The 11280-nt window shown below is 36.6% G+C and overlaps 1 protein-coding gene across 3 annotated transcripts; it reads left to right on the top strand.

Annotated features, from left to right (window-relative positions):
* Nucleotides 1-4117: 4117 nt before the first annotated feature.
* On the top strand, nucleotides 4118-10783 carry LOC135582685 (uncharacterized protein At3g49140-like). 3 transcript variants are annotated; one of them, XM_065187990.1, is made up of 13 exons: nucleotides 4118-4282; nucleotides 4964-5087; nucleotides 6632-6860; nucleotides 7215-7317; nucleotides 7400-7464; nucleotides 7561-7668; nucleotides 7770-7868; nucleotides 8488-8641; nucleotides 8766-8816; nucleotides 8903-9012; nucleotides 9203-9355; nucleotides 10043-10147; nucleotides 10253-10783. In XM_065187990.1, exons 1-13 carry the CDS (start codon nucleotides 4258-4260, stop codon nucleotides 10355-10357), a joined length of 1431 nt encoding a protein of 476 aa, XP_065044062.1. In that variant the 5' UTR covers nucleotides 4118-4257; the 3' UTR covers nucleotides 10358-10783. The 3 variants fall into 3 exon arrangements, with proteins under 3 accessions (XP_065044062.1, XP_065044063.1, XP_065044064.1); XM_065187991.1 differs by having other exon boundaries at nucleotides 4119-4282; nucleotides 6635-6860; XM_065187992.1 differs by having other exon boundaries at nucleotides 4120-4282; nucleotides 10043-10138.
* The last annotated feature ends 497 nt before the right edge of the window (nucleotides 10784-11280 follow it).

Raw genomic sequence — 11280 nt, 5'->3', positions numbered from 1 at the left:
GGGACAAACTTAAAGCCTTGTACATGAAGAGGACAGTGGAGAATCGTCTCTACTTGAAGCAGAGTCTATATATGCTTCGGATGGTTGAAGGTACATCTATACTCTCGCATCTTGATAAGTTTGATTCTTTGGTTATGGATTTGGAGAATATAGATGCAAAAATTGATGATGAGGATAAGGCTTTGTTGCTCTTGTGTTCTCTTCCCCAATCTTTTAAGCATTTCCGTGATACTTTGATTTATAGAAAAGAAACAGTTTCGTATCAAGAAATTAAATCTGCACTGAAATCTAAGGAGCAGATAGACAGAGATATCACTGGGGAAAGTAGAGGAAATCAGGCTGAGGGTCTGGTTGTCAGGGATAAAATGGATAAAAGAGAATTTGACAGTAGTAGATCTAAATCTAGATCTAAATCCAGACATAGAAATTTGGAATGCAGATATTGTCATAAAATTGGGCACATTAAGATTGATTGCTTTAAATCGACAAATAAATTAAAGCAAAAGGAAAAAATTGTTGAGAAAACTACTGAGTCCGCTGAAGCTAGTGTAGCTTCTGATGAGAATTTTGGAAATATTTTCTTTGCTACTGATGATAGGACAATGTCTAAAAATAAATGGATTTTAGATTCAGGTTGTTCTTATCACATGTGTCCCAATAGGGATTTGTTTTCCACATATGAATCTTGTAATGGTGGAATTGTTTTGATGGGCAATAATGCCGCATGTGATGTTGTTGGTAGAGAAACAATCCGAATTAAAATGCATGATGGTATTGTGAGGACGCTCACTAATGTTAGACATGTTCCTGATTTGAAAAAGAATCTCATCTCTTTAGGCACCCTAGAGGCCCTTGGGTGTAAATACACAACTGAAGGTGGAGTTATGAAAGTTTCTAGAAATGCCCTTGTTGTTATGAAAGCTTGTAGGTCTGGTAGCTTGTATATTCTGCAGGGAACTACTATCACAGGTTCAGTTGCAGTTTCGTCATCATCATTGTCTGATTCTGACATCACCAAATTATGGCATATGCGTTTGGGTCATATGAGAGATATTCGACCACCACAAAGATATGCAAATTTGGTTGCATATGCTTTGTCTGTTGCAAAAGAGACAAGTGAAGTTGGTGAGCCTACTACCTATTCAGATGCAGTTTCTTTTGATAATTCCGCTAAGTGGTTGATTGCTGAGGGAAAGGTCCTTGTTCAGAAAATTTATACGAAGGACAATCCAGTTGATATGCTTACGAAGCATGTTCCGGTTTACAAGTTCAAGTAGTGCTTGGACTTGGTTGGTGTTCATTGTTGGTGATTGCCCGTTGGGGCTTTTGTGAAGAAGGTGGAGCAAGTTTTGTTGGGACATGCCAAGGTGGAGATTTATTAGTTTGGCAAGTCCCATAGTCCCACATCGGGAAAATCAGACTTGTTGTCTCGTCTTGGAACTATAAATAAGGGCCTGAGCTTTGATGTTAGACACACCACAAGAAGTACAGCAGGCATCACAAGAAAACCTGCTTATGGTTTGAAGTCTTCTTGTTAGGAAGCTGAAGGTGTTTTATGGCCTAGGAACATTTCCTAAGGCATTTGTAAGTGTCCCTCTTTTATAATAGTAATTTGCTCCTCTTTCTTCCGTGGATGTAGGTCAAAGTCATTTGACCGAACCACGTATATCTGGTGTTCTGGTGTTTTGTTTGTTCTTGTCGCTTTTATTCTTTCCGCTTTATTATCTTTGTCTGTTGCCAAAATTATCCTTTGGTAAATTTCTTGGGGCTAGCTCTAACAATTACTATGATTTGAAAACTTTATTCGATAAAGCCCATATCGGAAAGATGTTAACTTGAAAACATGTTTATAATTATAGTGAGAGTTTATAATGTAAATGAAAAGCATAAAGTAAATACAAATAGGCCTTTCTAGCTCATAGGTGGTTCTATCTAACCTTGTGTCACCAAATAGGCCTTCCACTTGGTCCAAAATAGTCTCAACTCAGGCCCAATGGACCCCAATTGAGTTAGTATAGTTATACAAAAACTAACTCAATTACAACTTAACTACGATCAATTAAGATATAACCGATTATAATTCTATATTATTTGGCATGTCATTGGTTCATCTGACATTTCATCTAATCCTTCGGTGCATCATCCTTTCCTTCGGCGTATTATCCAATCGGCATGTTGACCTCCCATAACTTCCGATCTCCTTAGTGTAATGTTCGATCCTTCAGCTCGATGCCCGAACTCATGACACGAAGTCCTTCTATCAGCACGTCGATCGATCCTCTGACCAACGTCCAATCTTCTGACATATTCATTCCGCCCCAACATTCGATTTTCATGCTTTAATCGATTTTCTTTTTCTCATTGAAGTTAGTCCTACGTTACTCAAAACGCAGATTAGATCGTAAACTCATCAATTAATTTCATCATCAAAATCTGAGATTCAACGAAGGATAATTTTATATTTATAGAATTTAAAATATCCTAATAGATTCCCTTTTTAAAGAAATTAGATTAATTAAAAAAATCTAATAAAAATATACCAAATTCAGCTCGGTATCCGAATATCCTTTTGACTTAGTATCCGGACTTCATATCGGTTTGATACCAAAAATTATGAATGAAAATTATAAGAATAATCTCTGCTCAAACCAAACTCATATTAGTAATGCAGAGGAAAATTATGATTGCTCTGCTGCTGAGCCAGTGGTTGTAAGGTAGAATCCAACCTGCATATTTGATGTCCCTTGTATGTGAACTAGCAGATAAAATTAGATGAATGATTTAAGTTCATTAAATTAATGAGACAGTAACAATTATTTGGGACAGTGACAGTAGTCATAATAGCTGCACTGCCGCAGGACACCATCATCACTGTAGAGTTAAAGACAAGATGAGGCAGGGCAACAGCAGAAACCCAGAATGGACCAACAGCATACATAACTCGCTCTCTCTCTCTGGTAGTCTGCCACATGGTCCGTATCTATCTCCATATCCCAGTCCGAGTTCTACCTTTCTCCTGTTACATGTGGCTCTCACACGACACAACTGCATGCTTCCCCTCCTCGCCTGCAGATGCTTTGATTCCCTCGTGCTTTCGGTGCATATTCTGGTATGCCGTCTTGCCACCATAATATTATTATGGGACCAAGTGAGATCTCAATTACATCCAACTCGGATTCCCAAAGCCATCACAAATGGATTCACTGTGAGGCCACACAGCGATCAGTTTATTCAACACCTGCACTCGCCTCAAATGCCTCTCTTACTCGTAGCTTTCACCGTTCCTTTTTATTGGATCCCATGACACTATTGGAGACTTATCAATATCATTATCAGCTAAATTAATTACCATTTTTGTGAATATATATATATATATATATATATTCACAAAAATTATGTAAAACGCTTCAAAAATATTTGTGGTGGATAATTTTGATGTGTGATCTAAGTTTAAAGACAATGACAACACATGCTACCCTTTGTCTCTTAGTTATTATGGATGTCATGATAGATATTAATATATTATTAATAATAAATATTATAATTTTAATTAATATATAACTGTGTGGTCCAGCCAATTAATCCATCAGTTTGATCGGTAACCCAATGAATGATTTTTTTAATATTATTAACAGCAATATATTTATGCTATTTAAATTGTATATATATTTTTACTTTAAAGTACATAATTATGTTTTTATTAAATCAAATACTCGTGACCGAAGTTTAATGTATACAGCCAAGTATATATAGATTTATATTATAAATTATTTAATTAAAGTAAAATTATATATACATGTATATATATATATGTATACATGTATATGTATATATGTATATATATACATATACATGTATACAATATATATATACATATATACATATACATATATATATATACATATATACACACACATATATATATATACACATATATATATATACACATATATATATATACACATATATATATATACATATATATATATATATACATATATATATGTATATATATATATATATGTATATATATATATGTGTATATGTATATATATATGTATATATGTATATATATATATAAGGAAGTCAATAAAGCGGAGGAAAAAAAAAAAAACGGTGGTGGCGAGGGGCGTGTCGCTGCTTCCATGTGTCTTGTGTTTCTTTCGACACTAAACCTATGTTTAGTTTAATGGCGGCAGCAACAGGCGGAGGGGAATCCCTCTGAAGCGGACTCCTTCATCCCTCCTCCCCCCTCTCATGGCGATCGGCCTCGTTTACCCCGGTAATCACCTCTCTCTCTCTCTCTCTCTCACTTCTCCTCTCTTATCTACCTCCCTCCCATGTCACCTTATGCGCGGACAACGAGAAACCCGCGCCAGCCCTACTGCCACCCCAAGCTATCGTGGAGCGCTCCACAGAGAAAGGACTCAAAAGAGGGTCTTCTGTTTCGAGCTTACTCTTTGGGTGAAAAAGATTCCACTTTGGGATTTTTTTTCCACCTGATCCATCAAGAGAAGGGGGAGGAGATGATTGTAGCAGCTTCTTTGTTCAGTGCAGATCGTCTCCTCTTGATGAGATGTTATTTCGTCCTGCGTCAATTTTGCATCTTGCTGTACCAATGAAAAGAGGAGTTCTTTAATGAAGTGATTCTTTGAGGTTCTTGTTAGTGACCATGTGAAACTGCTGATCGGTTGTGTATCCGATGCGGGACACTTCGATATATCTGAGAAAGGAGAGATCTTTCTTTTCTAGTTCTCGTGACGAGAACTGCAAACTAATTCAGATGCTTTTATCTCTTTCAGACAGAGGCTTTATGTTTAAGGATGATAGAATTCTTACGTCGTTGATATGAATTTGATGTCAGGGTCCATTGTTTTTATTGTTTGCAGGTCAATGCTTTAATTGATAGACCGACTTTCATGACATCTTTTTTTTTTTTCGTCTTACATCATGTTTCTTCCAGCATCTTCCCACGGTCAATTGTGCGATCGAGAAGGACTTTCTTGTTCACTATCAGCTGTGACTGCAGCTAGTTGGATCAAGTCCACGTTGGATGGTCGGAGAGTGTCTGAGTATTTTAGCTTCAGGTATTTCACCTTTGCTGTTTGCCTATTTCTGTGTTTTCCACGTGTGAAAACAAGAGATAGAAAGGGAAAATTTTCAGTTGTGTAGGATGCTACCTTTTTCACCAAAATTATGATGTGAAAGGAATGCACAAATGAGAAACTTGTTTATCTGTTGCTTACTTGAGTTGGTTATTTTTCATGTTAATCACATGCTGGTGTTGGATGTGAAGTTCCTGATCAGAATTTGTATTATCATGCTGGTAGTAGCATGCCTTACAAAAATATATGTTTTTGTGTCATGTTGTTTGTGCACCATTAATGTCTAGCTAAAGGATAAGACTACATGTGTTAGTCCTCCTCAAAGCTTTCATTGGTGAGAGACTTGTCCACTGGGCTGCTTCTTTTTCATGTCTGCCTACAGGTCATTCTTTGTGCCCACTGAATGAGGAACAGTTATAGAATTTCCTGTATCTAGGGATTTCTATGCAGGCATCTTTGCAATAACTTTCTTGATAACATAACTTGCAAAGAGTCTAGCAGGTCCTGCTTGGTGACTGCTGTAGGAACCTTGGATGAAGTAAAACACTTTGGTGGCTAGGCATTCACCTAGAGAAATGTTATGTATGTTTTTATGTATAAATCAACCAACTGGCATGTAAAAGTGTTCTTAGATCATGCAATATTTTTAGAAGGCAACAATCATGGATTTTTTTATTATCTTATATGAACTCATTAAAAAAGAAAGGTCCTATAGTTGCAAAAAAAATTGGTCAATTATAAATAACCTGGACTCTATGCATTATGAATAACAATTCTTTTTGTTATTATCTAAACATCAAACAACATGGAGCAACATAGTGCTGATTCCAGCGAATTTATAATGACTAGAAATAGTACTATGTGAAAATTTTATTGAGATGCAGGATAATACAAATTTGTCAAGGTCTACTTATAACTGGTCAAAATTCTAGAATTTACTGCAATAAGATTTTTGTTCTCTTGGTAAAGAAACATGATTTGGTGATTGGCGTTGGCCCCTCAATAAAAAAAAAGGTACATGTAATAGAAGTCGATATGGTTCAAACTTAACCCTGTCCTTTTACCCTCTAATGACAAATAATTAGCAATTAAGTGGAGAGCTAAACAAAGGTCGTGGCACCTAGATACTTGCCTAGGCCTTGTATGGCCGTTCAGGTCGGGTGTTATTGGAGCTAAGACCTTAAAAAGCAATAGGTGCCTAGGTGTAGTGGATACAACTCAACCAACCAGGTGGAGATGCCAAATTGGCTGCTTATGTAAAGTTCTATAGAGTCGGTTCGGCTTCCAATGAGGCAATGACAGACTATGATTGCTGCTAACTCTAAGAGCAATAGTAGATGACTGTTTGTAAAAAGCACTGCTAAGTTGTTGTAAGCCTCAGTAGTGTCAAAATGATGTAATGCTCAAGTTCCCAGTATGGAGGACTCTAGTATCTTCTGAGTATCGTTTCTTCTCACTTTGTCTGTTATCTATCCCTTGCCGACCTATAATTGATTTTCAATCGCATGCTTCTCTTTTCATTTTAGCAGCAGATGGAGGAGCCCATATTTCGGGTCCAAGCAATCATATTGGCTGCAAACAGCACAGGAGCTATCTGTAAAAGTTCGGGTTGCTGCTGACTACTCGGACTCAGTACCTGATTCATCTAAGTATCATAAAGATCTTGGTTACCACCCTCTTGAAGAACTGAAAGAGCGTGAAAAGAACAAGAACATTGTGCTCACAAATGCTGAACTAGCTAGGACAACTGTCGAGGTGACCCTTTTATAATCTCAGAAGCACAAATTTTGCTGTCTTTAGTTGAACATTATTGTTGGCTATCATGGACATGTTAGGCTTGCCTGCTGGTTAGTGTCGACAATTATGAGTATCTGCTAGTGTAAAAACTTTGCATGAGGATTTCTTCGGTTATTCTCTAGTTGGTTGCCGATTCTTATTCTTCTTTTAATATATTTTCGCTTTTTCTAAATAATTATGCTGCCGAAAAAGGGAAAATTGTTATAAAATTCCTTTTCGCATGAATATTCAAGGTGCATTTATCTGACCATGTAAATTGCAAATTATTCATGATCCTCCAAGGATTGAAGATGACTCTGTTTGTTTTTCTAGGCTAATAACAAGGCTTTGCTCATATTTCCTGGAGGAGTACATAATGAACCACATCGGCATGTCTCATGGGCAGAATTTCAGTATGTCATTGATGACTATGGAGGTCTGGTTTCATGGATAACATCCTTTTTGTGCTGTCATGTAACCCAATTTTCCTTTAACACCTGATGTTTCATATATTCCAGATATGTTTTTTGAGTTATTCGATGATGAAAATATTTTGCAAGATCATGGTGCAGACAGCCCCGTGGTAATAACTTTTCCCACATGATTATGGCAGCCATTTCTCAGTTTCTTTCTTGAAATAAATTGGTAAGCAATTTATCTGTGTTGAATGATTATGCAGATGGTTTTGATAGGGAGTGACTGTCCTACGTATGAAGAAATCAGTACAATTTCAGATAACTTTGATATGGATGGTGAAAATGATATCGGTGTATCTGAACTTAATGAGGTTTGTGCTGTCAAAACAATATGAAACCTATTGGACAATAATTGTTGCGAACCATTGAGAACTAAAATTTATTCTAGTCTCATGTATCTGCTGCTATACAGATTGATGATACAGAAGTAATGGATACTCTTATAAATTGGGGCATGCCAGATACTTTGCGTTACATTCATCCTCTGTATTTTGCAAAGTGTTTGACCAAGGTAGGATTCATGAACAATTTTGTTGGTGAAATTTACTTAAATCTTGAGCCTGGAGGCTAAACACCTTATTGTTTGCTTGTTCACTTAGACAGGCCTTAAATATGACTATTACTTTGCTTGCTGATATAACTTATGACAGTCAAATGCTTGAAGATGCATTTAGTCTCTAAAGCATCAGAAGCTCAGTCACTTAAATAGATGTTTGTTGCTTGTTTACCTCTCTGATATTCACAAAGTACAGCTGCCATAGAGCTAACATACCAGTTTTAGCAGTGTTTTGCTAAAACTCTCAGTGAGTTTTCAGAATCATGGATTGTTTCAGAATCATGGATTAGAATGAACTTATTGGAAAATTCACATATTCCTATGAAGATATAGCCTTATATGTGTGCACGTGCACCTGCATTTGTTTGTGGATTTTACTTGGTAAGATGAACACAGGTTGGGCCTTAATTCTAAAGTTAGGAGAACCACAGAATTCGACAGAAACTAGATTGAATATTTTGATGCTTTGCATGACAATAATTTTTTGTGCTGCTTTTAGCAGAGCATGTTGTTCATTTGCCTGATTTATGATGATGTCAAGCAAAATGACAATATGGTTTCTGTTATTGTATAGGTTGTCCAGACAAAGTTTGGAAAGGTGGTGGACTGGCCATCAAATGGACTTCAAATTATTGGTTGTTTAAGACCTGCTTTTATAGATGAAGAATCTTATTTAAGGAGGTTGTTCCACCGTGATGATGGTGACAATTATATTTCAGACTGGAGAGGTAATTTATAACACCTTAGTTTGTGATGAAATCAATTTCTAGAAGAGAAAAAAAACTTGATTTGTAATTTGTTGTCTTCTTCTATAAGAGCATATAATGTGTAACATTGTTGTCAAATGTGCAGATGAGTCTGAGAAAGAAGAGGAACAGGTCGCAAGAGCTTATGACTTGATTGGTATGAAATTCCCAAATGATTTTTTTAATTTGTCAAGTCATCCTTTTAACTGATTGGATAATTGGATGAGTTTTTAATCTGTGTAGATGGGGGAATGTTGAGTTTTGATTCTAAACGTGATGTAAGCACAATAAGCTCCACACTTTACAAATTGGAGATTATTACAGTGGAGTTACATTCTGTATATGGTGACCAGGCAAGTACACTTAGCAATGATATACTGCTAATATATGCTCCAAAATTATTTCATATGAACTTATGTTTTTTGTCTATCAAAAGAATAACTTGAACACCTATATTTCTAGTATCACATTATTTGAAATTTTTTGGTTAAATTTTTAGAGTTCTAGGAGATGATTTCATCAACTATTTTTCAACTCATGCAGTCGTTGATTAGTCTGCAAGAATTTCAAGATGCAGAACCTGATCTCCTTGCACATTCTGCGTCAGCAATTATAGAGCGCATAAATGAATATGGATTGCAATGCAATGTTGCTCTGAAAGCTCTTTGTCGCAGGAAGAAGGGCCTTAATGTTGAGGTAAGTTTCTCTATCGACAGTGGCAGATATTATTCTTGTTGATCTCCTTCATTAGGTTATTGACTCCATATCCTGGGGATTAATTAGGTCACTGATTCCATGTTACTGAGGACAGCAACATCCTCAAGTTTGACAGATAGTGAACCTAACAAAAATTTCTTATTTTTTTGTGGAGGTGCAGTAGGCCTTTAACTTGTAACTTGCCAACAGTATTGTACTAGAATGTAGGGCTAGGCTTCTCTTCTCATGTGGAGAATTCTTTCATCAGGCTGAGATTTGTACATCTCTTTCAAATTTATTTTTAGCCCTGACTAGGTTTTCAAGTCGCATGTTAGAAAGCATAATATGCCGTGACAGTATGCTTTCAATTTGCTGCTATGAACTTCAGTCTTGCATGCTACTGCTTGATTGCATTACCCAATTATCTTTATCCTGTCATTTGGCCATGTGGTCATATCATAATTATAGGTTTTGCTTCTCTTTTATTTAGGTTAGTGCTTACTCACTGCTATTATTTACAGACAGTTTCTGGATGAAACTCTCATCGCTTTGCCATTTCTCAAAACAAGATTACAATTTATATATTTTAATAACCTGATGAAGCAAGTTTTCTTATTATTACAATTTTTCTTCTCGCCCATTCCTTTGAAGATCGACTGTTTTGTGAACTCTCTCCAATTCATACAGGGAGCAAATCTCATTGGCATAGATAGTCTTGGCATAGATGTACGAGTATATTGTGGGATGGAAGCCCGAACTCTTCGTTTTCCATTCAGTGCTAGAGTAAGCATTGTAATGCAAGGAACTTCTTCTATTTCTTTTACAAGTACTCTTGGTTAGTTCTACTCCCAATTACCTTTTCTGCTCAGTCATTCAGTAATTTGCCATTTGTTTCAGGCCATGTCTGAGAGTGCAGCTGAAAAGAAGATCAAGAGAATGCTTTTCCCACGTTATCACAGGAAAAACCTAAGAACTGCGACCGATGGCATCAGGGAGTTGTAAAGGGGAAATGTCTCAAGTTTCACTTTGAATAAGTTAATTTCTTATTTCTAGTCTGTTCATAGCATAATGTCTGCTCATGTTCAGCCAAGACATGCACATAGGACGCAATTAAGGACCATGTTGGGTGTGCTGGTTTGCAGCAGAATTTTCAACTTTAGGAAAGCTTTTCCATTAGCAATGGCACCATGTCGATATTTTGACCGGAGGCCACTGGTCATTGTCATTTTGCGGAAGTTAATCCATGATCCATGAGAATAATCTTTGTGTGTCGAGATTCGGAAAGGGGAGAAGGATTCAGTGTACTATTTGAGTAGGGTGATTCCCAAGGTTTTTCTGCAGTTGTGTATGACGCTGATCCTCTGTTTAAAAGCTTTGTACTGGTAAAAGTGATAGTAGTATAACATTTACCAACATCAGCTGTGATTACTTGTGTGTATAGATGTTTTTGGAAGATCTCATGTGGACCAGGTTAGAACTGATTTGAACTCCTCCTTGGACCATGTCAGTGTTGGAATTGCTTGTTGCAAACTGGTTCAAGGTCACCCAAGAGACTGCTTGCAAGGTGGAACATTAAGCCTGCATAATTGTAAGCCACTAGAAGCCGAGCACACTACTATATTGGAGGAGCTGACAAGAGGACGACCTTGTAAACAGTACTGCAATTGACTATGGCATTAGCTTCTCAAGCTTTGCAGGATCTTCTTCACTCCTTCCCTCCCAAATTTGAACGAACATGCAATACATTACCCTCAGGTCAGTATAACTTCAATGTTTATTCCGGACCATTAGGTTATATAATTGAGCCCCATTAATTTATTGAACTTGAATCCTTGACTGAAAATACTTTTTTAAATCTAAATTAATGATGCTATTCAGATCTTTTTTCACGTACATTAACAGCCATTAGAGTGGTGGTTTTATAT

Source organism: Musa acuminata, chromosome BXJ1-6 (assembly GCF_036884655.1).
Source record: "Musa acuminata AAA Group cultivar baxijiao chromosome BXJ1-6, Cavendish_Baxijiao_AAA, whole genome shotgun sequence".
Lineage (NCBI taxonomy): Eukaryota > Viridiplantae > Streptophyta > Magnoliopsida > Zingiberales > Musaceae > Musa > Musa acuminata.
The sequence above is the reverse complement of the archived record's forward strand: the minus strand, read 5'-3'. Positions and strand labels throughout refer to the sequence as shown.

What these genes read in the sequence shown, in the direction of transcription:
- LOC135582685 (XM_065187990.1), top strand. Translation starts at nt 4,258, where the DNA reads ATGGCGATCGGCCTCGTTTACCCCG. An exon ending in TCTGAGTATTTTAGCTTCAG is followed by an intron (nt 5,088 to 6,631) that starts GTATTTCACCTT and finishes TTTTCATTTTAG; the next exon opens with CAGCAGATGGAGGAGCCCAT. An exon ending in TTGCAAAGTGTTTGACCAAG is followed by an intron (nt 7,869 to 8,487) that starts GTAGGATTCATG and finishes GTTATTGTATAG; the next exon opens with GTTGTCCAGACAAAGTTTGG.